Source organism: Lepidochelys olivacea, assembly GCF_965140295.1.
Source record: "Lepidochelys olivacea isolate rLepOli2 genome assembly, chromosome: 1".
Lineage (NCBI taxonomy): Eukaryota > Metazoa > Chordata > Testudines > Cheloniidae > Lepidochelys > Lepidochelys olivacea.
In genome coordinates this window covers 241,391,293-241,415,564 of record NC_140411.1, presented here as the reverse complement: position 1 = coordinate 241,415,564, position 24,272 = coordinate 241,391,293, and the positions used below count along the sequence as shown (strand labels likewise).

Genomic DNA, 24,272 nt, shown 5'->3' with positions numbered 1-24,272 from the left:
AGAGCAGTCCTAGCAACCAGTTTACCCTCTTGAGCCATTACTGCAAATTCTTGTCTACAGCTAGGGCCCTACCAAATTCACAGCCATGAAAAATGCATCACAGATTGTGAAATCTGTTCTTTTGTGTGCTTTTACCCGATACTATACTATATAGATTTCACAGTGGAGACCAGCGTTTCTCAAATTGGGGGTCCTGTCCCAAAAGGGAGTTGCAGGAGGGTCACCAGGTTATTTTAGGGGGGGGGGGGGGTCACGATATTGCCACCCTTACTTCTGTGCTGGCTTTAGAGCTGGGCGGCCAGAAAGCGGCAGCTGCTGACTGAGGGCCTAGCTCTACGGGCAGCAGCATGGAAATAAGGGTGGCAATACCAGACCATGCCATCCTCACATCTGCGCTGCTGCTGGCTTTGCCTTCAGAGCTGGGCTCTCGGCCTGCAGCTGCCGCTCTCCAGCTGCCCAGCTCTGAAGGCAGCATCGATGCCAGCAGAGTAAAAGTAAGGGTAGCAGTACCATAACCACCACCCCCAAACAATAACCTTGTGCACCCCCCCCCCCAACTCCTTTTTGGGTCAGGACCCCTACAGTTACAACACTGTGAAATTTCAGATTTAAATAGCTGAAATCATGAAAAATTATTTAACAAAAAAAAAAAAAAAGTATGACCACGAAATTGACCAAAATGGACTGCGAATTTGGTAGGGCCCTATCTATAGCCCTCTGGTAGCTTGTCTTTAAATTTCATAATGTTCTTCCAGAGGGTGAAGTCAGATCAACTCAGGAGATCATGTTGGTTTGCAATCCTGAATTGCAGGGTTCCTGAAGAATAAAGCTTGCAACCGAACAGATCCAGCTTCTTTGAATCTTTGCCTTTAGGTGTGGATGGACGCTTTTTGGCCCCGCCTTTCCCACACATTGGCAGCTACCAACACAAGAGAACCTGTGAGGGGAGATGAGGATTAAAAAAAAAAAAAAAAAAAAAATGTTCATACCCTTTAGAGGGGACAAAGTATCTTCTCTCAGCTCGTTTTGCTGTGGGGGCAAAGAAGAAGAGCGTCTGCCTAATTGGTAGAGCTACCCTGGCTGAGGTGACTGATACCAGGTTGACTACTAACTTTTAAGAGCTTTCGTGCAACTCGTCTGCCTGAATGGGAAGTACAGAGGCAACTCTTTTAAAAAGACCTTGATGAACTCTGTGGTCGTCTGGCAGTGGCTCAACAGCCTCATCTGGTGATGAGGATGAGGAAGCAACAGGCATCTGAGGTGGCAGTTGGTCTGTGTTGTGCGGCAGAGAGGGGGCCTGAGTAGCTTCTGGCTGCTCGGTACTAATCTCAGTACTGGGAAAATGATGCTCTTTGTGCTGATGCCTTTGGTGCACTCTCCATGACAGCAAGCGAGATGATTGAAACGAGGTCGAGGAGGGGGGAAACACACCAGAATGGCCACGGAATTAGGCCTGGGACCCATCCTTGTCTGGGCCATTGACCTTTAGGAGGATCCCAGTGCCGGGGCTGCTGCATGGCGCAGGGTCCCAACTACTCTGATGGGGGTATGTTCCCCCATCCTGGGTGGGATACAGAGGACCTCACCTCTAAGTCCCAGGAAGAAGAGTCAGAGGTTTCTGACAGCGGAGGTGCAAATCCAGCTGTTACTGGTGAGAGGTAGCCTGAGCCTGGGCATGGCGGTATCACGAAAATCATGGGAAGCTTTCCTCTAGACAACATGGACTTCTGTGGAGGCTTGGGTAGCAGCACCGCAGGATCTCAATGAGGTGAGGTATGAACCATGGGCATCGGTACCAGCTGAGGACCTTCCCTGCTGGCCATACCGGTACTGTGAGGCTAAGCATGTCTCTTGCGGCTGCATATGCCTCTGGGGTTGTTGGGATCAGCATCATCTGTTGGCTCTGAAAATGCCTTTCAGGGGGACAGCCTCAACAGACTTGGTACAGGCTCCCAAGATGGTGATCCCCTCTAAGGAGGTGACAAGCCTGCCTGGGATGGGGGTTGTCTCTACTCTGAATGCTTCTTCAGGTTTGTGCCTCTGTCTGGCTGCAGTACCAACACAGCTGAATGAGGAACAGAACCTGAGGAAGGCCTGAGCCTTTTCTTTGGTCCTGGGGTACAGTCCCAAGAAGCTGCAGGCATCTCCGGCGAGCACTCCATACCAAAGCTGATGTTCTTGAGGCTCTCTCCCCGCGTGGCCACTCTGATGGGGCGGGGTCAAAGTGCCACTTCTATAAGCAAGCACTCAAGCCTCACCACCCTATTTTTTTTTTTAATGGCGCTTGAATCACGTGCAAATGTAATGTTTGTCATGAACAGGGAATTCCCCCCAAACATTTCAAAGAGGCTGGGTGTGGGTCGCTGAGCAGCATGGGTTTCATAAAGGTCCAGCAAGACTTAAACCCTGGGGAATGCAGCACTGTTCTGGTACTGGAAGATAAAAAGTGGTCAAAATAGACCAAAAATGGAAACCTAGCACTACAAGTTGTCTAACACTAACTATAAATAATAAACTGGTAAACAGGATCTATATACAGAAAAGGAGTGAGGGAAGCACTTGAATTAACAGGCCTGAATTGTTCTGACAACTGTCACTATCAGTAAAGAGGAACTGAAGCGGCTTGGAGTGGCTCTGCCCCCTTATACCAGTGACAGAGGGCGCTCCAGCCACCCCAACGGGTACCGCTGAGGGAAAAAAAGTTTCCAACATCTTTGCACAGGGCACACGCACACATACAGTGGAATGGAAATGTGCAATTGCACAAAGAAGAAACTCCTTTTCCTCATAAACCTTTCCCCATAGATTTCCCCCGACCCAGGTACTGCCCTTGCATATTCTGCAGACAAATAATAGTATCGAGTTAGGCAGATCATTACTGGCTCAGGTGTGTAAGCTCCTTGGAGACCCATTTTCCTTACCTTCGTGTTGGCGCATGCTTTCCCCTTCTTATAGTCTTTGTGGCTGCCCCTCTTGTCTAACTTGGCCCAGAGGGCTTTGGCTTTCCAGTAGTTGAGCTTGGACTTGAGTTTATGATAGAAAGAACGATAGTCCTTGGGCTTTAGCTCTAGGTAGTCACAAAGCTCTTGGAAAGCTTTCAGAGTCCCCTTACAGGTTGTGGCCTGGACAAATCTGTCGAAGAGAATGTGGGCTTGGTTCACCTTCTCGTTCCTGCTTTCCTCCATGCTTCCCACTCAACAGCTGCCCTAGTTGGTGTGGGGTCAGCTGTGCTCTTCCACTCTGGTGGCCTTCCTGATGTTGCTCTGCCCAGCCACTTTCACCTCTAGCCCACAAGCATTATTAACCTAGAAAGTAACAGAGAGAAATGTCAATGAACTTGCATTTTTACTCATGTTTCTAGAGTTACAACTTTGACCACCTAAAGTAGTTCAATCTTTCCATAAATAGTAAGGCAACAGAGGTTCTCAGCCAAGCTGATGGAGAAAAAACATTCTAAAAAAAAATTATTAGAACGGTTTTTCAAACATTTAAACATCTGATCTTTTTTTAAAGACCATCAAATCATGAATGCTTTGTCTGATTCCCTCCCACACTCAAGGTTTTCCAAACATTTGTTTCTTTTGTGCTCCATATGCAGAAGTTTGAAGTGAATTGGATAAAATTTTGGTGAAGTTGGGGAGGGGAGGAGGAAGTGTTAAAACAAAAACAACAAAAACAAAAACCATCAGGCTTTTAATTGTAATGAAAAGCTAGACATAACCATAGCTGTGGAGAGACCAGTACCTCCATAACACAGCTGTGCTTACATCTAGCTCCTCTTACAAGCACCAGCACCACCAACATAAGGAAAAAGTTGCAAGAGTTGGGATTTCGCTAGCAAAATCAATGCTGGTTCTTTCATTCAACAAGCAACATGCATCTCTACATACAGCACCTGAAGAAGAGGAAAAAGCATGTTGAAGATGGTGCTACTGGCTGAAGAAGCCTCAAACACAGCAATGTTAAAGAGCGACCTAAGGAAAGTGAGTGTGCCTACTGCACTCCAAGGAAGTTTAACCTGCAAATGGCAACCAAATGCCTGAGGAAGAAAAGACAACAATAAAAATAGAAATATCTAACATTTCATCAGTAGATCTCACAGTGTTTTCCAAAGGAGATCAGTATCATTAGAATGAAAAAGATGCCTCCAATGTACTTGCTCCATCATACCAGGGCATTCACTTTGCCCTGTCTAGCCTCTCTGTGGGTATTCTTCTGGCCTTAATTGCTTTTCGGAAACTCGATATGATGGAGCGATTTGGATGCTGTATTATCATCACTGTTAACTTTTCCCTTTAGTGGGTATAGCATTTTATATGAACCCATTAAAGGCAGCTTTTTTTTTTCTTTCAGCAAAGAACACAAAGTACTTTGTCTTTTATTTCTATAAAAAAAATTCTCTTGCACACTGAGAAAAGAGTGCCATTTGCCATCTGAGCATAGAATGGGTAAAGCCGCAGAGGAAACAAAGCACCTGTACAGAATGTGAAAATGCAGCTCCTAGAATACTACTGAAAATAGAGGTTTGTTTTGGTTTTTTGGGGAGAGGGGAGAGGGTGGAAAGAGGCTAGGGCAGAAAAGGAATCTAAGGATTCAGATAAAAATCTTTCAGATTCTCACCAGAAAGGAAGCCAAGTCAAATCTCTGCAGCTCATATCTCTGCCCCAATCAGTCATAGCTCTGCAGCAGTTTGTTTGGGCACGTTGGATCATATCCCAACATGATAGTGAATACTCAGCACTGGGAATGGCGGAGTAGGCTGATACCCCATTACACAACACAGAATTACTTTTTGGTTGAGAGATACAAGTTTTCACCTACAGAATCCAGAGCATGGTGGCGGGTTTACATGATTCGGACTTCATTAGTGCAACTGTTTTACTGCATTGAAGTGGTTTCTCTGATTGGCTGCCAGTAGTTATGGCCATATCAGTAACATCCACTAAGTGGTATGGAAATGATGATCTTCCTTATTTTTAATCTTAATTCCCATTTCACAAGAGTGAAAAGACTCTCCAGGCTGTGGCTCTCAAGGCATACTTTTCCAGGGGTTGAAGACACTGTGCTTTAAGCATATTGGATTGCTTACTTCGTTTACATCTATGTAACACTAACTGTAAGCCCTCCCCACAATTAGCTAAAAGCTGCAACGTACAACTTCTGTTTTGTGTTGTGTCTACTTGTCACTGACCATTACTCAAAGATCCTAACACTCAGTGTGATCCTTGCATTAAATGTTTTCCTGGTTTCCTTTCACTTACAAAATGTTTCCCAATAATGAATAATCTAGATTAAGAGACATAAACCCCCTGCAGGTAATGGCAATTTCACAGAGAAGTCCATTAGTCTACAGAGTGTTATTAAAGCACCCAGATCCAAGCCACCACAGGATTCATTCCTTAATGCTGCCTCTATTTTTATTTCGCCAAACAAATGCAGCAGAATGATCCTGCAGTGGAGTCTCCCTGTGGGTTAAACCCAGAACTGCTACTGTTCCAGGAACCTATTTCTTTGTGTTTAAACTCTGCCAAGCCATGACCTTCTTTTGTAAGTTTGTCTCATTGTACACAGGTTAACCAAAGTAGTGTATTAACTATTTGGGGGAGGGAGGGGAATATAGGACTCTTCACACTCCACTTTATAAGGGGCTATATGTAAGCCACTTATTCTTAAAGAACGGTTTCAGAGTAGCATCCGATGAAGTGAGCTGTAGCTCACGAAAACTTATGCTCAAATAAATTGGTTAGTCTCTAAGGTGCCACAAGTACTCCTTTTCTTTATTCTTAATGAAGAAATTCAGCTGTTTTCTGCATGTAGCTTCACTGGATTTCCATTTACCTCCCACTGCCACAATTTCTACATTCTTAATGCAAAGAACTGAAGCCCCTGAAATCTGAGGGCAACAAGCCAGAGATCACAGGGACTACAGGAGCCAAAGCAAGGACAGGCAGAAGTATTCGCCAGGTTTCCAGGCTATAAGTATGTGTCTCTGGCTTTTCTGCAAGTCGGCAGTATCCTGCATGTTTTGTCTCCAGGCAGCTGATTGCTGACTCAGAAGCTCTGCACATTCCTTGGCTACTACACTAAAGCGTTGGGAAAGAAAGACAAAGCCCATGAAGTGCATGCAGGAACAGGGCTCATGTTTCTATTTACAACAATAGCAAGAGGTTGTCACTGACTAATGGTTGCAAGTACGCTCAGGATCTCCTGCTCATGCCAGGACAAAAGAAACCAACAAAAATAAAACATACTATGAACGATTCCAGGTGGTGTTTCCTCCCTACAGTCACCACAGAATGTTAATTTCAAAGTTGCATAAACATTTGAACAGATGTGCAAATGGTAAGAGAATGGGTTGCCTGCAAAACTCATTCCCCTCCTGGCTCTTAAGTCCAATTTAGCAAGTTGGAAGAGGTCTTGGAGGTGATGTGGGCTTTGGAGTTTGATCATGCAAGTGACTGGGAAAGCGTCAGATAGAGCAAACATTTTTTTCTTCCAAGCAATATTCATCCGTTCTGAGGTTCTTGTGATTTCATAACCAGCAAAAAAAGTTAAGAGGCAAGAGAGGAATGCTCCGAATCTTTGATCTTTACAGGCATCAGCCAGAGACACCTCTCAGAACTTAATTTCTGAACAAGCGAGGATCCTTCATATAATCCAATATAAAACTGTTATTCCGAACAGCCAAAAAGCTCCTTTTAATGCCAACAATGTCTACTTTATTACAAAATGAATCAAAGAAATGGCCCCCTTTGCAGAACATTCAACTCATGCTAAATGACACATGGATATTTACTAGGCCTTTTGGGTTGGAGGGCAAGGCCAGCTATCAGGCTGTAAAACAAAATTCAAAATGGATGGCTATAACTAGAGTTACTAAAAAAAACCCACTTATTTTTGCCCCATATTATAAAGACAAGAAATGGGGACATAGGAGGACCAAAGATGCAGTTGCAATGTTTGTTGCTTCCCCTCCATAACTGAGAGAAGAACACCAACATCATGCACAGTATGTTTTAAGATGTTATTTAAACCTGCCTCCGTTCCATAAAATTTAGCAGACAGAAAAACATACTGGACATTAGATCTGTTTGTCTTCTAATAAACTAACCAAAAGTTCAGCAGGGGCTGAAGCATTTTGGTTTCCATCTGTATCCTCTGAACGCATTCTCCAAGGTGGAACACAGGTGGGAGAGGTATAGCCCATAAAGGAACTAAGTTGCCCAAATGAGAACCTGCTCTTCCTAAAAGAAAACAGTGCATATTAACTGCTCACAAGGAGCAAGTCTGCATCTCAAGAAAACATCCCCCCGCCTTCCAGTCCTACTTTTCTACCATTATATGATTCTATATTCACTATTGCAGTGCTTATTTCAAGGCAACTGACAGTGTCTGAAAAACACTGACAATTATTACTTCCCTGAACTCAACTAAAATGCTATTTTGCATCTTCCTACTGCATTATCCTTAGGACTTGGCAGAACTTTTATTTTTTCATAATTCTGGCAGATACCTATGTCTATTTTTAAGCATTTTTCTTGATTTTTAAATTGATTTACATTTTCATATGTGCATGAAATTATGGGGCTTTCAGACAGTTATTTAATGATAGTCTCTCAAAATTCTCAAGCAGCATTTTTCTTACTTTTCCTAGCTGTAAAATTTAATTATTATGGATAGAAATATTGTTGTTGGTTTGTGTGTGTGCGCACCGTGAAACTGATGTTAACTGACACTGACTGATAAAAATCTAATGCTTCCAAGCCTAGTTACCCTGTGACCACAGCAGAAGTCCCTAATTAAGAGTGCACCTAAGTGGGGACAAAGACAAATGGACAGCTTTCTTCTTCTACAGCCGGGGTTCTCAACCTTTTCTCTTTCTGAGGCATGTCCCTCCCCACCATGCTATAAAAACTCCATGGCCCACCTGTGCCACAACAACTGTTTTTCTGCATATAAAAGCCAGGGTTGGCAAGGGGTAGCAAGCAGGGCAGTTGCCCAGGGCTCCACGCCAAAGGGCGCCCTGCAACGCTGAATTGCTCAGGCCTCTGCTTCAGCCTTGGGTGGTGGGGCTCAGGGCCCTGGCTTCAGTCCTGTGCGGCAGGGCTCAGACTTTCTGCCCTGGGCCCCAGCGTGTCTAATATTGGCTCTGTTTGGCAGACCCCCTGAAACCTGCTCATGGCCCCCCAGAGGGCCCTGGACCCCTGGTTGAGAACCACTGTTCTACAGTTTGATTAGAATAGGGTGACCAGATAGTAAGTGTGAAAAATCAGGATGGGGGTGGGGGGGTAATTGGCACCTATATAAGAAAAAGCCCCAAATATCAGGACTGTCCCTATAAAATCAGGACATCTGATCACCCTAGATTAGAATGACAGTGTCTCAAATGGCTGAGTGGTGAGTCAGGATTCCCTTCAGCAAGACAGAGTTGCTCAACTTAGTCATCAAAGTTAAGAATTTTTTAATTCAGGGTTCATTTTAACCAGTTTCCATGAGTCACAAAATGCTCATAATACAGGACTGCCCAGCGGCAGCATTTATCCATTCAAGGAAGAATGAAAGAGAGAAGCTAGACGGTTATAATGTATCTGTTCACTTTTTCTCTCTCCTTTTAAGATCACAAGGGAATAGTAAGAGATGTGGAAAGCTGGTATAATACAAGACCAGCTTCAGGAGGAAAGGAATGAGCCCAGCCTGAATGACCTGACATCTATCGTTTCACCCAGCAAGTGCAGCACCGTTCACAGGGTACAATGACGCTGAGTTCCATTGATTGGCAGCTCCCCTGAGAGCAGAAATCCTCACCTCGGGCAATTAAGGACTCTGGTAGAACCACCACTTTAAAATCAAGACCAGTCTTTTGTTCTTTAAGGGCCTCACATCCTGGCACTGTCACCACACTTCAAAGCACAAGTGATGCAGAATCAATGGCACAACAGCAGAGGAATTTCTTTACTCAAGGAAGAAAATGCTCCCTCAGTACAGAGAGGGGGAATGCCCGACCAAACTGATCTTTGAAGTGTGGCAGTCAACATACATTATATTCCAATAAGGTGAAGTGAGCAATACTCCCCTAAATGAAACAGGCTCTAAAAGTATAAGAAGAGGGATGCCAAAGGCATTTACAGTTTGACAGGTAGAATCCCTGCCTATTGCCCCACATCCTCAAGAGATGTTTCCTGGGAGCAGGGAAAAATCCCAACATCCCAACTAATGCAGTGAAAATATTAACAAGAGACTTATGTAGCATTCATTAGCCAAAACATTCTTCAAATCCGGGTAAGCACCAATAACCCCATTTTACAGTTGTATAAATTAAGGTACAGAGTAAATAACATGAAGCAGCTCTACCACCTGTTTGCTGTTCTGAGATAAACTTTATATCCAATCAATCTTTACTTCGTAACTCCCTGGAGTAAACCCCTCCATTCATGATGGACTCCAGTCATTGCAGTGGATATGACTTAGTGCTCTCAGTTGCTCCCATACAGTGCCAGTATCTGCCCAAACTTCCTGGAGCATCACCCCTCTTTTCTCTCAGACTTTTATTTCCCCAAAGGTATGGGGCACTTCCCTTGCCCCCGCTACTTCACCACTACCCCCAATACTGCAATTTCATCCCTTCTTTCTGATCAACTGCCATGGAACCTTTCGGCTCTGCTATTCCACGAGATCAGTGGTCCCCAAACTTTTCAGGGTTGTGCCCCGCCCCTTACTCCTGTCCACCCCCACCCCGGGGCCAGGCTGTGGCTACCGGAGGGGGAGGATGCAGACAGGGGTAAGGGTGCTGAGGCTGAGAACAGATCTGCGGTTGGGAGCAGGTCTGGGAATGGAGCTGCAGCCAGGGGCTGAGGCTGAGGCCGGGTGCAGAGCCACTGCTGTGCCATAGTCAGGGGGCTAAGGCTGGCCAGGGTCGGAGCTGGACCAGGCCATGCTACTCCCCCTCCCCATGCTGTTCCTCTGTGCTCCCTAGGTTTGGGGACCTCTGCAATAGTCTCTCATCATCCTGAAAAGGTTTCCCTAAAGACTACTGTAATTTTCCCCAGTCCTATTCCTTACGGGAAGGTGTGATACTCCATGTGTACAACACACCCCTTTTCAGGTAAATCTACAATCATGTCACACCATAATCAGCAGAGATACATAAATGTTAGTCTTCAATACTGAATCAGGCGAGACAGGGTGGAACAGCTGGGTGTTTCTGAACACAAATGCACTGAGTATGTCCTACCACTTCATTTCACATGTAGACCCACTGAAACATAGTGCCAGGCTTAGACACCATCCTAGGAGATCCTACAAGGTTGACATTCCTAGAATTCCTCCATAGCTATCCTATAATTCATTGACAGCTCTGGTTTAAAGGAGGTCTCTGCAAAATGGCTGGAATGGACACTTTCATATGACAAAAACAATATGTTCTCTTTGGGAGGACCCAGCTATGACTCCCGTTGAGGATCAGTATTTCCTGCACAGCAGACCTCACCAGCTTTGGAACACAGTACAGGATACAGATTAGTTATATCTCTGTTGGGCCAGCATGATATACCACTGGGAGGGTATGCTTGTGGGGGAGAAGAGAGGTTTTTAAAAAAAAAACAAAAAAAAACCCTGAACACTAAAGAATGAAGAATTGGTCTGACTCTTAGTAAAGAATGCAAAGGACATACAGCCTGGAAGCTGTGGACAGCATATGGGGACTCCAGCAGCATAGTAATCTAAGTCCTTTGAGGACTGGATTTTCTACCAGCATCCTGAAAAAAAAAAAAAAAAAAATCCAGGGCAGCAGTTTGGCAACAGGTAATCAGAGGTTACATTATAGTATAGTCTAGATGCCAAAAGAACCTCAAAAGAGCAAGTTAACTGGCTAATAAGAACCACACAGAATGTGGTTTTAATACAAATAAAAAAACCTCAAGATCAGCGTACACCTCTGTCAGAGCCAAGGGGTGACTGTGACCCTGGAAAGCCAAACAGGAGAGATGGTAAAAACAGCCGCAACTGTATCATATAAATACTGCACATACATAAATTTTATTGCTCTTCAAAAAGTATTATGAAATTTAGAAATTTCTAACCTGACATAGGGCAGGCAGGTGTTACACAAGCTTCTCTTTTGCCACACTCAGCTCCGCCAGCATGCTTCAGTTCTACCCTGCAGCAACTCCAGCTAGCCCTGCCATATACATCTCAGTACAGACTGATAATTGCCTAGAATTATACTGTCTGGACTGGGTTGAGATCACCAAACCCATGGGTGCTGGCTTCCTCTAGGCCCCAGGGATGCTCAACCCCCTGCTCCACCTCCACCTGTACCCCCAAGCCTCTACCCCACCTCTTCCTGCCCCCGCTCTGCCTCTTCCTGCCCCAGGTCCGGCCTCCACCCAAGCCCCCACCCTACCTCTTCCCGCCCCTGCTCCCTCCTTCCCAGTTCCGCTGCCTCCTCCGAGCGCACCCTGTCCCCACGCCCACCCCCATGCCTTCTGCACACCGCAAAACAGGTGATCTTGGCAGACGGAAGGTGCTGGGAGGGAGGGGGAGGAGTTGATCAGCAGGGCCGCAGGCAGACAGGAGGTGCTGAGGGGAAGGAAGGGAGCTGGCTGCCAGTGGGTGCTAAGCACCCACTAATTTTTTTCCATAGGTGCTCTAATCCAGTGCTTCTCAAGCTATCTGATGTGGGGGACTGGCAATTTTTTTCCCCCAAATGTGCACACAGACCGGCAGCTGATGGCTCGCAGACCGGCATCGGTCCACGGACCACAACTTTGAGTAGCACTGCTCTCGTCAGTACCTATGATCAAACCTATTTTCACCCTCAGCATCAAGCTATGTCTCAACACAACAAGCATGAAGCTCAGACACTCAGCCATCTGTGTCAGCATTAGCCATCTTGTATTTAGCTGTGACACTAAGTACCTTTCCCAGACCTCAAGAAGAGATCTGTGTAGCTCGAAAGCTTGTCTCTCTCAACAATAGAAGTTGGTCCACTAAAAGATATTACCTCACCCACCTTGTCTCTGTAACATCCTAGGACCGACACAGCTACTACACCATTGCATATCCCAGAAAAGTGACAGTCTGGATTTTTTTTAAATTCTGAGGCACATTCCCTAGCATGTTTTGGTGAATACCAGATTCTCAATACCCAAACGTAAAATGTTCCCAACCACTTGCACCCAAAATGTAAATAAATTCCTTATAGATGAGCAAATTTTGTAGCACTTTGTGCTGCTTCCAACTTTTCAGCTATTCTGGTGATGGAAAAAAAGCAGGCAACTTTCTGGAAGGGAGTGGGTAGAAAAGGAACAGGCAGACAGGGGACACACAACAGTTGTGGTACAATACTGATGATATCCCCACCACATGTGATCAAAAGCATCAGGATGAAGTACATTGCTCTGAGTAGCTCAAATACATCACTTAAAGGAAACACCTCCTGTTTCTGTTATGGAAGACAAAATTTAGTCGGCAGAAGGGTTTATAGGTTTGGAAATTAAATTCCTTACTGCAGAACCAGCAACAGTATTTGGGAGAGAAGCAGCCAAAGCAAACCAACATGTGGGCATGAGGGCTCTATAGATTTCCCTCCGCCCCACACAGCCACTTCATTTGAGCTTTTATAACAAATAACTCTGTTCGGAATAAATATCTGGGAGGGCAGGGAACCTATGGGTTCAAAAATGGCTATAATTGCCAGCAAAACCATACACACGGATTATGATGTATATATCTCAGGAATCCAATCCATAAAACGTGGACCTTTATCACTTGAATCTCCATATAAGAATTAGGGACTATACTGTCTTTGTATGACAGTCCCTGTAGAAAGGGAGACCATCACAATCCACAAACACTTCAATAGATTTAATTACATACAGCAGAGGGCAGCAGTACATACACCAGCAGGAATGGTATTGATTGAGCAGAGAACTTGAACAGGATGCAGAGTGCAATTTGAAGAGAGCGAGAAAGATTTTTTCCAGTAAACTTTGAATATCTGTTTCAGTGGCTGGCCATTGTGCTTGAGTGGCAGGTTCAAGATGGGGATATAACCTTCAGTTTCAGGGTTACAGTTATTTATCTAGAATCTTATCCGAATCAATGTTATAGAATCTATGCTATGTATCGAGAATCTTATCCGAATTAGGGTTATACTTATGTATCTAGACTCTTATGCAGAGTCATCTAGATCCCAGAGCTCACAGATTAAATGGCAAAAACTCAAAGGATTGAAGATTAAATGGAGTTTCTTAGCCTAAAAAAAAAAAAATTAAGCACAAACCATCTCTCACAAAACTGGTTCTTTTATTAGGCCCCTTTCTGCAGTGTTTGAAAGTCTTTCCTTTTCTAGAGCCAGTCTCAAGGCTAATTTCCCCGCCAATAACTTACTGTATTGCTTGGAGACAGAATCTCCACCCTGCCTTTCTCTTAGAGGAACAGCATCCTTTCTCTGTAACAACATACCCACCCCCATCACCATAGCATCTGAGTTCTTAACCTAATGACATACTAAACAATCTTAATTTTGTATTAATTCTTAAACCATTTGCTTATTTATTTGAATTATTACTCTTCTAAAATAGGAGTTCTGGGTGCCCTCACTTGGATAAAGGCCAACTGTTTTTAAAAAAAACCAACACACTAACAAACAGACATGTCAATTGACTGAAGATCAAATCAAGTAACCCAGCAACATAATGCAACAGAAATTTGTCTCTCCACACAACCTTCAAAGTCTCATCCTATCACTATCCAGCTCTCCTCATGAGTAAGGGAGAAAAAGTGAGCATGGCACAGGAGGGAAGCTTCTATCTTATGTTTCATTCAGGGTGCCCTGGGTAAAAGACTGTTATGATACAACATTATGCCCATTATATTTCCAAGACGTTTGTGTGGAATTGAGCACTTGTTTCTCTGTAGTGTCAAAAGATGGTGACAGTCCCCACACAGATAAGCATACCTTAACACTTCACTGCTCTCTACAGGAGTAATGATCTGGATTCTGTGGAGAGCTGACAGCTGAGTAGGACCAGGACTTCTGTCTGGAGATGAAAGCCTCCATTTCATAGGTTAACAGCACTTGTGCATACCATTACCGTGCTTAAAAATAGCAACAGGGCTGTATGTTCCCCATTTGGCTGGACATTTGGCTCCCACTAGATACTGAAACCAGCCTCAGTTGGCCAGATAACAAGTCATCTCAAGGCGCTGGGTATGCAGAGATGCCTCTCTCAGCAAAGATGATACAAAGTTCAATGCCAACAGCAAGTGAAAATCTGTTAGGAAACCAGCTACAAAGGACAGAGGTGGTGGTGGGGGTGTTACTTATTCTCCTCCCCTGAGGCTTTGGCATGCACAGCTTCTGAAGTAAGGCAGCAACCATCATTTGAAGAAGCAAGCACTGTTAATGCTCTTGGATCCTGTGAGAAAATGGTTGGTATGAATAAGTCAGAGGGGAGCAAAGGATGAAGACTCAATCCAACATAAATGTAAGGATGCCAATCAGCTAGGGCTACCACCTTTGAAATGCAAAAAAAAAAAAAAAAAAAAAAAAAGAGCCACCCCCCGAGCTCCCCAACAAGGCAAGCCCGCACAATTCCAACTCCCAACCACAAGGCAAATCTGCAAACCTCCCCTTCTCCTCATTCTCACGACTCAAACCCTCTCTTGCACAGTTTTGATTTGTTATCGCTTAAACCGTGGAAGTAGAAACACTGCGCATCTTTAACTGGACACAGAAACTTTTAACATTAGATATCTCAGTGTATCATAGTGATAATGCAAATCTTTAAACCCATGTAAAAAAAACCTGGCAGATTAAATTATTTTTCTGGCAAATCCCTTAAAAAAACTGATTAGGCCAGTCGAATACTGGAGAGGTGGTAATCCTATGATCAGCAGTATCTGTGTCTATTAGCAGGAATACAAGAAGCTTCTGTCATTGCTTTTCAACCTCAAGGACTTTTCTATCTTCCCCTTCTAAGTCAATCCTCATTTGGATAAAGGCCAACAAGAAATGACTCCACTTCAAGGGGTACGGTTACCACCTGGCCAGTATCTGACCAACCTGCATGGTTCTTTTTATGGATTTGCCAGTTGCCAGAAAAATAATTTAATCTGTTGGGGTTTTTTTTTTTTTTTTTAAAAAACATGGGTCTAAAGATTTGAATTATCATCACGATACACCGGGATATCTAACGTTAAAATTTTCTGTGTCCAGCTAAAGATGCTGCAGCATTCCCATTTCCACAGTTTAAGTGATAATAAATCAAAACTGTTCAAAATGCAGCAGCTGTCTGCCCACCAACACGCAAGTGCATCACAGATGTGAGAGAGAGGGGGTTTGAGTCATGGGAGAGTGAGGAGACATATAATGTTATGTTACCACTCTCTAGATCAGTGGTTCTCAATCTATTTACCCTTGTGGGCTGCATATGCAGCTATCTGTGTTATGTGGGCCATATACACACAATATATACACTACCTGCATGGCCCTGAGGATGCCACATGGGCCACAGCCATGTGCTGATTGGGTCGCATGCAGCCTGTGGGTTGAGAACCACTGCTCTAGATACTATGAGTGGCTGTTGAAGGGGGGGGACGGAGGGGGGGGATTTGCAGAGTTGCCTTGTAGTTGGGGTTGTACTGGTAACCCTACTCAGAGGCGAAGGGAAATCCTTAGCTGAGCTCCAAGAAGCTCTGTACGGAAGGCTTCTACAAGTACTGCTCTTTGATAAAAAAGACACGAGTAAATTTCAAGGAGAGACAGTGGCATGAGCAGAAGGAGATCCAAGAGCACCAGCTTTTCCAACAGACAGGGGAATAAAACTGTGGCTTGAAAAATATCCCCTCCCTATGCAAACAAAGTAACGTGAGGATTTAGCATGGAAGACAAACTTCTGGCTTACAACAGGTTTGCTCCTCTTTTGGTTCCTTCCTCCAAACACGGAGGTCAAATTCCAGCCAGGGAAAAAGAGAGTGCACGTGCATGAAAAGAAAAGAAAAATCAGTCTGTTCCAATTGGGCCATGCTCAGCAACGTAAGTCACTACTAACCGTGCCAGGGCCATGTCAAACTGTCAGCCTGCGATGCCATTAGCTCTGCCCTGACTAGCATGTTATGGTGCATAAGAAATAAGTGACCTATTTGAAAAAATAAACCTCAAATTTCTCTCATCTCTTCTATCTTAGGCTGTTTCAGGAAGTCAACAAAATCTGCCTGAGTGGCAAAAGTAGATAGGAGTGGGTTAAAATGCAGATCCAAGAGCCAAATAAATGTAATCCTTTAACACAGCAGCATAATACCCACTGCAGCAAGATTTGCATTTCTACCCCCTGCACAGACTATGTTTAGTGTAATGGCTGAAAATGATAGGGAGGAGATGGGCTCAGCTCAAAGCAGAGAGAAGGTCACAGCATCCTAAAAGGGAAAGTCAGAAGAGCCAAAATGGGCAGGTCACTTTCTTTTCCCTATATTCATGTAACCAAGCTTTTCAAATTCCCTTCTCTCTCTCCTGGATACAAGATGAACTGTTTATTGCCAAGCATGGTGGTACATGAAGCCATAATAAAACAAAGATTAACCCATGAAGAACAGAGCATGCAAGACTGCTAGGCAGCAGACAGAATAAGGAACACACACACACACTCCTGCTAGCGAGAGTTATAAATACCACGTCCTAAATCCTCTCTATCATTCTGTGGTCAACCCTCCACAACAAAGGCAAGCACTAGACCAAGGCAAGGACTGGATTCAACAGAACTGAACAAAAACCACTACCTCTCTCCTGAAACCGCACTAGAACACCTTCCGTGCACACTGACTTTGGGATGAATTGTAACTCTTGTAAAACCGAAGTTGCATTATTAAAATAAGCTTCCAAATTGTGGTTTTGGTGGGAGTTATTTCACACTAGTAAGAAAATGACATTCAGGGATTGGCAGAGGTAAAAAGGAAAATGACCTATGGGGCCATAGCGAACAGCTATTCAGATGTTAAATTAACTGCAAGGTTTTAAATAGACAGTTCTAAACAGCCTAAACCAGAGATTATTCTGTCACTCTCCGTGCTGTCAACGTTGCAAGACAGAGAGGAAATGCCCTACTGCTGCACAATACAAACAGAAAGGACAATGACGTACCTATAAATTGAGTTCTTGAAACATTATATCTCTGCAAAGCTACACTGCAAGGCAGCTCACCAAGACCCAAACAGTATGGACCTGCAGAAGCAAATCATTAAGAACTTTTGGCTCAATTTTGGTGTTACTAAATAGCAGCTTGGTAACATGAAGTCTTAAAATACCAAAATAAATCCAATCCTGCAACGTAAAGAGAGGTTCATGGAAGTGAAGTTCATCATTGGGGTGGGAGGCTGATTCTGGTTAATCATGAAGTGCAGACAGCTATTGTACCTTCCCCAGGTGCTTAATTTGCTGGAGGAAGGAAGGAAGGAAGATGTTGCTTAGAGGGAAGCTGTGTAGAGGAAGCATGATTGTAAAAGCAAGCAGCAGGTTAAGTAGGAAAGCTGACTTTGCAGACAATATAGAAGGAAAATACTGCCACATCTAGTGAAATTACACGATACACACTAGTGGGGAAATGAACTGTTACTGTGACCGAAAAAAAATGTACTAGGAAAGATTTCATTGACTGCTAGAAGTGACAAGCTTGGCTGCAGTGCCCTCTTGGGAACATGATCAATTATGTTGAAGCTGATGGCATGCATTTAGTTCAATAGCTGGAAAAAACAAATGTGTTACTCACATTCTCGTAACTGTTGTTCTTCAAGATGTGCAGCTCATATCCATTCCAATTAGGTGTGCTCACACCGCGTGCACAGTCGTTGGAAAGATTTTCCCTTAGCAGCTTCCATTGGATCGGCCGTGGAGACCCCTGGAGTGGCGCCTTAATGGCGCTGAATTTATGCCCCCGCTGACCTGGCCGCTCTTCAATTCTTTTTGCTGGCTATTCTGACAGAGGGGTAGGAAAGTAGGTGTTGGAATGGATATGAGCAACGCATCTCAAAGAACAGTTCTAGGAAGATGTGTAACTCTTTTCTTCGAGTGATTTGCTCATATCCATTCCAATTAGGTGACTCCAATTAGGTGACACCTACCTAGGTGGTGAGGTCAGAGTTATGGAACTGCTGACTGAAGCACTGCTCTGCCGAATGCTGCATCATTCCTGGCATGTTGGATGATGGCATAATGAGAGGTGAACATATGTACCGAGGACTACGTTGCTGCCCTGCAGATCTCCTGTATTGGAACCTGGGCCAGGAATGCCCCCAAAGAAGCCTACACCCTTGTGGAGTGTGCCATAACGGCTAGGGCTGGAACCGTGGCTAGTTCATAGCACATCTGGATGCGATCCACTATGAAATCCTCTGAGATGAGACCAGGAGCTCTTCCATCCAGTCTGTAACCGCCAGGAACAGCTGGTTCAACTTCGGAATGGCTTTGTGCGCTGGATGTAAAAGGCTAGCGCTTGTCGAACATCTAGTGAGTGAAGCCTCTGTTCTCGGATACTAGTGTGAGGCTTAGGGAAGACTACCATCAAAAAAATGTCCTGGTTGTTGTGAAAGTGTGACACCACCTTTGGAAGGAAGGCTGGGTGAGGTCTGAGTTGTACCTTGTCCTTATGGAAAATTGGGGGGAGGGGGGATTGGAAGTGAGCAGAACACTGGGCACTTTCTGTTGCTCCGGGTGGCGAGAAGGTCGACCCGAGGACACCCCCACCTTTGGAAGATGTGTATGACATCCGGGCAGATGGACCACTCATATTTGCAGAAGGACCTGCTGAGATGGTCCACCAGTACGTTCTGAATTCCTGGGAGATAGGATGCTTCCAGGTGAAGAGAGTGCGCTATGCAAAACTCCCACAGCCAGAGGGCTTCCCAACACAGGGGAGAGGAACGGGCTCCACCCTGCTTGTTGATGTAAAACATGATGGTGCTGCTATGCACTGTCCTTGTAATTGGACCTGAAAGGTTTGACATGCTAGCTGCACCGCCCTCAGCTCTTTGATATTGATATGGAATGAGCTCGTCCTGTGACCACTGGCCCCACGTCTGGAGGTCTCCCAAGTGTGCTCCCCATCCCAGAGCTGATGTGTCCATTACCAGGGACAAGGAGGACTGGAGGCTGTTGAAGGGGACTCCCTCGCACACTGCCCGAGGGTCGAACCACCACTGGAAGGACTCAAGCACTTGTTGAGGCACAGCGACCACTGAGTCCAGGCTGTTGCAGCCCAGGCGATAGGCCAAAGCGAGTTATGCCTCAAGGGATCTGAGTCTCAGTCTGGCATGCTGGACTACGTAAGTGCAGGTTACTATGTGGCCGAGAACACTCTGGCATCCCCTTGCTGTAGTGGTCAGGTATCTCCCAAGGCCTTGAATAATGTCAGTCATCACCTGGAAATTGGGCCTGTGGCAGAAACGCTCTTGCCTGTACCGAGTCCAATACCGCCCCAATAAACTCTATTCTTTAAGATGGTGACAAGGTTGACTTGTTCACGTTGATGAGGAGACCCAGTGTCTCAAAAGTGTATCTGATTAAACGGACCTGACACGCCACCTGTTCCCTGGAGCAGGGGCCCCCTGAGCAGCAGGTCGTCGAGTCAGGGATATACCTGCACTTGCCTCCTTCAGACGAAGGCAGCTATGACCGACAGGCACTTGTTGAACACTCGGGGGGCTGTTAACAGGCCGAAGGAGAGGACCGTAAACTGGCAAATTTTGTGGTCGACCACAAACCTTAGGCATAGTCTGTGTGCAGGCTGAATAGCTATGTGGAAGTACACGTCTTTCATGTAAAGGGTGGTGTACCAATCTTCCGGATCCAGAGAAGGGATAACTGTACTCAGGGAGACCATGTGGAACTTCAACTTTACCAAGAATTTGTTGAATTCTCGCAGGTCCCTTCCCCCTTTGGCTTTGGGGATTAGGAAGTATTGGGAATAGAATCCCTTGCCCCTGAGGAACCTCCTTCACTGCTCCTATGGCGAGGAACATCCGCACCCCCTGAATAAGGAGTTGTTCATGAGCAGGGTTCCTGAAGAGGGATGGGGAAGGGTGTGGGAGGGAGGGAAGGAGCACAGTTGGAGAGAATATCCCACTTCTACCATGCAAAGAACCCAGTGGTCTGATGTTATTTGAGACCAAGCACAGTAGAAGTGGGATAGATAGTTTACGAAACAGGCAGAAGGATCTGGTTGAAGCAGGCTCGCCGTCCTTGGGCGCACCTTCAAGCCTGCTTTGAGCCTGACAATGGCTTGAGCCCTGGCCCTAGCTGGGCGGGGGATGGGAAGGCTTGCGCCTGACATTCTCGTCTCTGCGCCTGTAAAAGTCCTGCCTCGGCCAAAGAGGATAGGGGCGTTGCTGCTATGGTTGAAGCTTGAAAGGTTTGCATTGGGTTGCTGTGATGTGCATACTTGGCAATTTCATAGTCGCCTGGGAGACTTTTAGGCTGTGCAGCCAGGAGTCTGTTTTTGCTCAGAGAACAACCCTGCCCCATCAAACGGCAAGTCCTGCAGGGTTTGCTACACTTCAGGTGGCAACCTGGACACTTGAAACCACGAGCCCCTCCTCATGGCTGTTCCAGAGGAAAGGTGTGGGCGGCAGAATCCACAGCATCTAGTGAGACCTGCAGAGAGGTCCAGGCCACCGCCTTTCCCTTCATCAATAATAGCCGCAAACTCAGCTCTGGAGTCTCGTGGAATCAGCTCCTTAAACTTCAGCATGGAGATCCACAAGTTGAAGTTGTATCTGCTGAGGATAGCTTGTTGGTTTGCTATCCTCAGCTGCAGGCCTCTCCTTGAGTAGGCCTTTCTGCCGAAAAGGTCCATTCGCTTCAACTCCTTCGACTTGGGAGTTGGTCCCTGCTGCCCCTGTCTCTCCGTCTCATTAACTGCGGTCGCTACAAGGGAGCATAGCTGTGGGTACAAGAATTGGTACTCATACCTGTCATAAACAAAGGGAAGGGTAAACCCCTTTAAAATCCTTCCTGGCCAGAGGAAAAATCCTCTCACCTGTAAAGGGTTAAGAAGCTAAAGGTAACCTCGCTGGCACCTGACCAAAATGACCAATGAGGAGACGAGATACTTTCAAAAGCTGGCAGGAGGGAGAAAAACAAAGGGTCTGTGTCTGTCTGTATGCTGCTTTTGCCGGGGACAGAACAGGAATGGAGTCTTAGAACTTTTAGTAAGTAATTTATCTAGGTATGTGTTAGATTATGATTTCTTTAAATGGCTGAGAAAAGAACTGTGCTGAATAGAATGACTATTCCTGTCTGTGTGTCTTTTTTGTAACTTAAGGTTTTGCCTAGAGGGATTCTCTATGTTTTGAATCTAATTACCCTGTAAGGTATCTACCATCTTGATTTTACAGAGGTGATTCCTCTACTTCTATTAAAAGTCTTCTTGTAAGAAAACTGAATGCTTTTTCATTGTTCTAAGATCCAAGGGTTTGGGTCTGTGGTCACCTATGCAAATTGGTGAGGATTTTTACCAAACCTTCCCCAGGAAGTGGGGTGCAAGGGTTGGGACGATTTGGGGGGGAAAGATGTATCCAAACTATGTTCCCCAGTAAACCCAGATAAAGTTTAGTGGTGGCAGTGGAAATCCAAGGACAAAGGGTAAAATTAATTTGTACCTTGGGGAAGTTTTAACCTAAGCTAGTAAAAGTAAGCTTAGGAGGTTTTCATGCAGGTCCCCACATCTGTACCCTAGAGTTCAGAGTGCGGAAGGAACCTTGACAGTACCCTTTTGAGGGTACGAAATACTTCTGCTCAACTCCTTTAGCGATAGGCGGGATAGATGCAGGGGTCTGCCATAGAGTCTTAATGTTGCTCTGAATTATTTTTATTGGGGCAGAGTTATCCTGTATGGCCCCTCTGGTGCCAAGATGTCCACCATGGGTCCTCAGGTTTCACTATTTCCTCTGCTTGCAACCTCATGTTGCGGGCGATCCTCCGCAGTAGGTGTTGGTCTACGGGGGATGGACCTGAGGTACATGCACCTGCCACCACCTCGTCTGGGGATGAGGATGACAAAGCCAGGAGGCGGCACAGGGTCCTTCTGACCCTCCAGCTCTCTGACCTTCTCCTGATCAGTGCCGGGGGCCCCTGTGCCGACTGCTGTCACGGTGGCAGTGGCCTGGCTGGGCAGCGGGCCTTGTGTCGATGTAATCTCGGCGGTGGCCTGGCCAGGCAGTGGGCCTTGAGCCCACATAGTCTCAGATCCCTGTGGCGTAGGTCAGTCCTTAGGCAGTAGGGGCACTCTGGTCTCTGAGGCCACTGACCGTGAGCCCCTGGAAAAGTACCCGAGCCTGGTGGTAAGTCCTGGGGATAAAAAAAAAAAGGGCCACCGTACAGGTGGCTGTTACTGGGGATGCAAGGGTACCACTCCTGCCGCACTTCGGCGCCTGTCAGAACTGTGCCAGGAGTAAAAGGAGTCCCCAAAGTCCGACGAGACTGACCTTGACCACGATGACCACAGTGGTGCTGATGGGTAGTGTACCAGGGACCGGTGCTGAGTTGACAGTGTGGGAAACTGGCGCCGAGTTAACGGTTTGGGCAACTGGTGCCACTCCATCAGTGCTGGGGACCAGTGCTGCTCCGCCCTTGGTGCCGGGGAAGGAGATAGTCGCCCCACTGGTGCTGGAGAACCCCGCCCGGAACCTGGTGCTGGTGAGCAGTGCCTTGACGACAGCGATCGAGATCTGTGCTGAACTGGAGAGGGAGACCGCTGCATCATGGCTGGCTTGCCTCTAGACAGAGCCGGTTGTTGAGGCACCAAAGGCTTGTCCCTGATTGTGGGGGGGTTGAGGTGCCATCATGGCCATCGGATCCCTAGCAGCTTCGAAAGTGACCAGGGTGAAGGGCAGCTTTAGCTCCTCCACTTGACACTGTGTGCTGGACTCGGCGGTCCCCTCTGAGGAACCGAAGTCGATGGCACCGACTCCCGTGCTCTGGACACAGAGTACTCCTGCATAGGACGCACCGCTGTCGCGCTTGCCGGCACTGCTGTCTTCAACACAGGGGAACAATCTCTGCCCATCTTCCTGTGCCGTTTGTGTGGCACTGGTGAATGGGTGTGTTGCAAGGCTGTCTCCACATGCACATGGGGAGCGTCAGTGCCGAAGATCTTAAGCCAGAGTCCTTCCTTGGCACCGTGTCCGTACGGATGAACTCAGTGCCTGGTCCTGATGATCCGCGGCAGACTGGGGATGAAGAGCAGATTCCATCAGGAGTGGTTTAAGATGGAAGTCTCACTCCTTTTTCGTCCTGGAGCAGAAAGCTCTGCAGATTTTGCACCTCTGTCTGGTGCACCTCCCCCAGACACTTCAGACATGAGTCGTGGGGGTCGCCTGTTGGCATAGGTTTGTTGCAAGTTCCGCAGGGCTTAAACCCTTGGGATCGAGACATGCCCCAGAACCCAAGGGAGGGGTTAGGGTTTGGCGAAAAAACCCACTCCTGAACCTTATCAACTATATACAACTATAACTGTGAACTAGAACTACAACTACAAGATATGCTACGGGAGGCACTTGCTATGCAAGTGACCACAGTTCCAACAACCGTCACTGGTGGTAATAAGGAACTGAGGAGGGGCTGGGTCGGCAGGAGCATATATTCAGCACCATGAAGGTGCCACAGCCTACCTGATGGGAGCTGCTAAGGGAAAAACTTTCCGATAACTATGCATGGGGCGCGCACACACCTAATTGGAATCGAAATGAGCAATCACTCAAAGAAGAACCATCAAGTTACAGACTCAACTTTAAGGGGACTCAGAAAAGGGATTGGATAAGACTTGTCTATGTTTACCTGTTATATAGCCTTTCCACTCTGAGAATGTGATTGTCACCTATGTGGTGTTCAAGTCTGACCATAAAATGGCTATTGGAGGCTTATGGAAGCTGTAGCAATGAAGTCATAATACTTTATGTTGTTCTGTACAGGTTTGCATTTTGAGTACTCATGTCATGTTTTTGGAGGAAGCTGCTTTATGAAAATTTAATATAAAATTTGTGACTTACAGAAACATGACTATTTTCCTATGTGTTTCAAAACCAGCTACATCCCCGCCGACACACACATGCTTGGGATTAGGAAAATTAGCACTGAATCTTTAGGAGGTAAGCAGAACCTGACCTAGTCCAGCTGTGAAAGCTACACTGTCATCCAGAGGAACCTGGAGGAGGATTGGGACTGTTTTTCTAAGACAAGTTTGCTTTCGCCCCATATTAAAGTCCTGCTAACAGTACTGGCG

At 46.0% G+C, this 24,272-nt stretch overlaps 1 protein-coding gene across 6 annotated transcripts in view; it reads right to left on the bottom strand.

Moving 5' to 3' along the window:
• Positions 1–24,272, bottom strand: part of MICAL3 (microtubule associated monooxygenase, calponin and LIM domain containing 3) — a 239,392-nt gene that overhangs the window by 162,284 nt on the left and 52,836 nt on the right. For all 6 annotated transcript variants that reach the window (XM_084616997.1, XM_084616994.1, XM_084616995.1 and 3 more), the window contains exon 2: positions 2,922–3,305. In XM_084616997.1, the coding sequence (XP_084473123.1) occupies positions 2,922–3,185 (264 nt within the window). In that variant the 5' untranslated portion in view covers positions 3,186–3,305. The remainder of the gene's footprint in view (positions 1–2,921; positions 3,306–24,272) is intronic.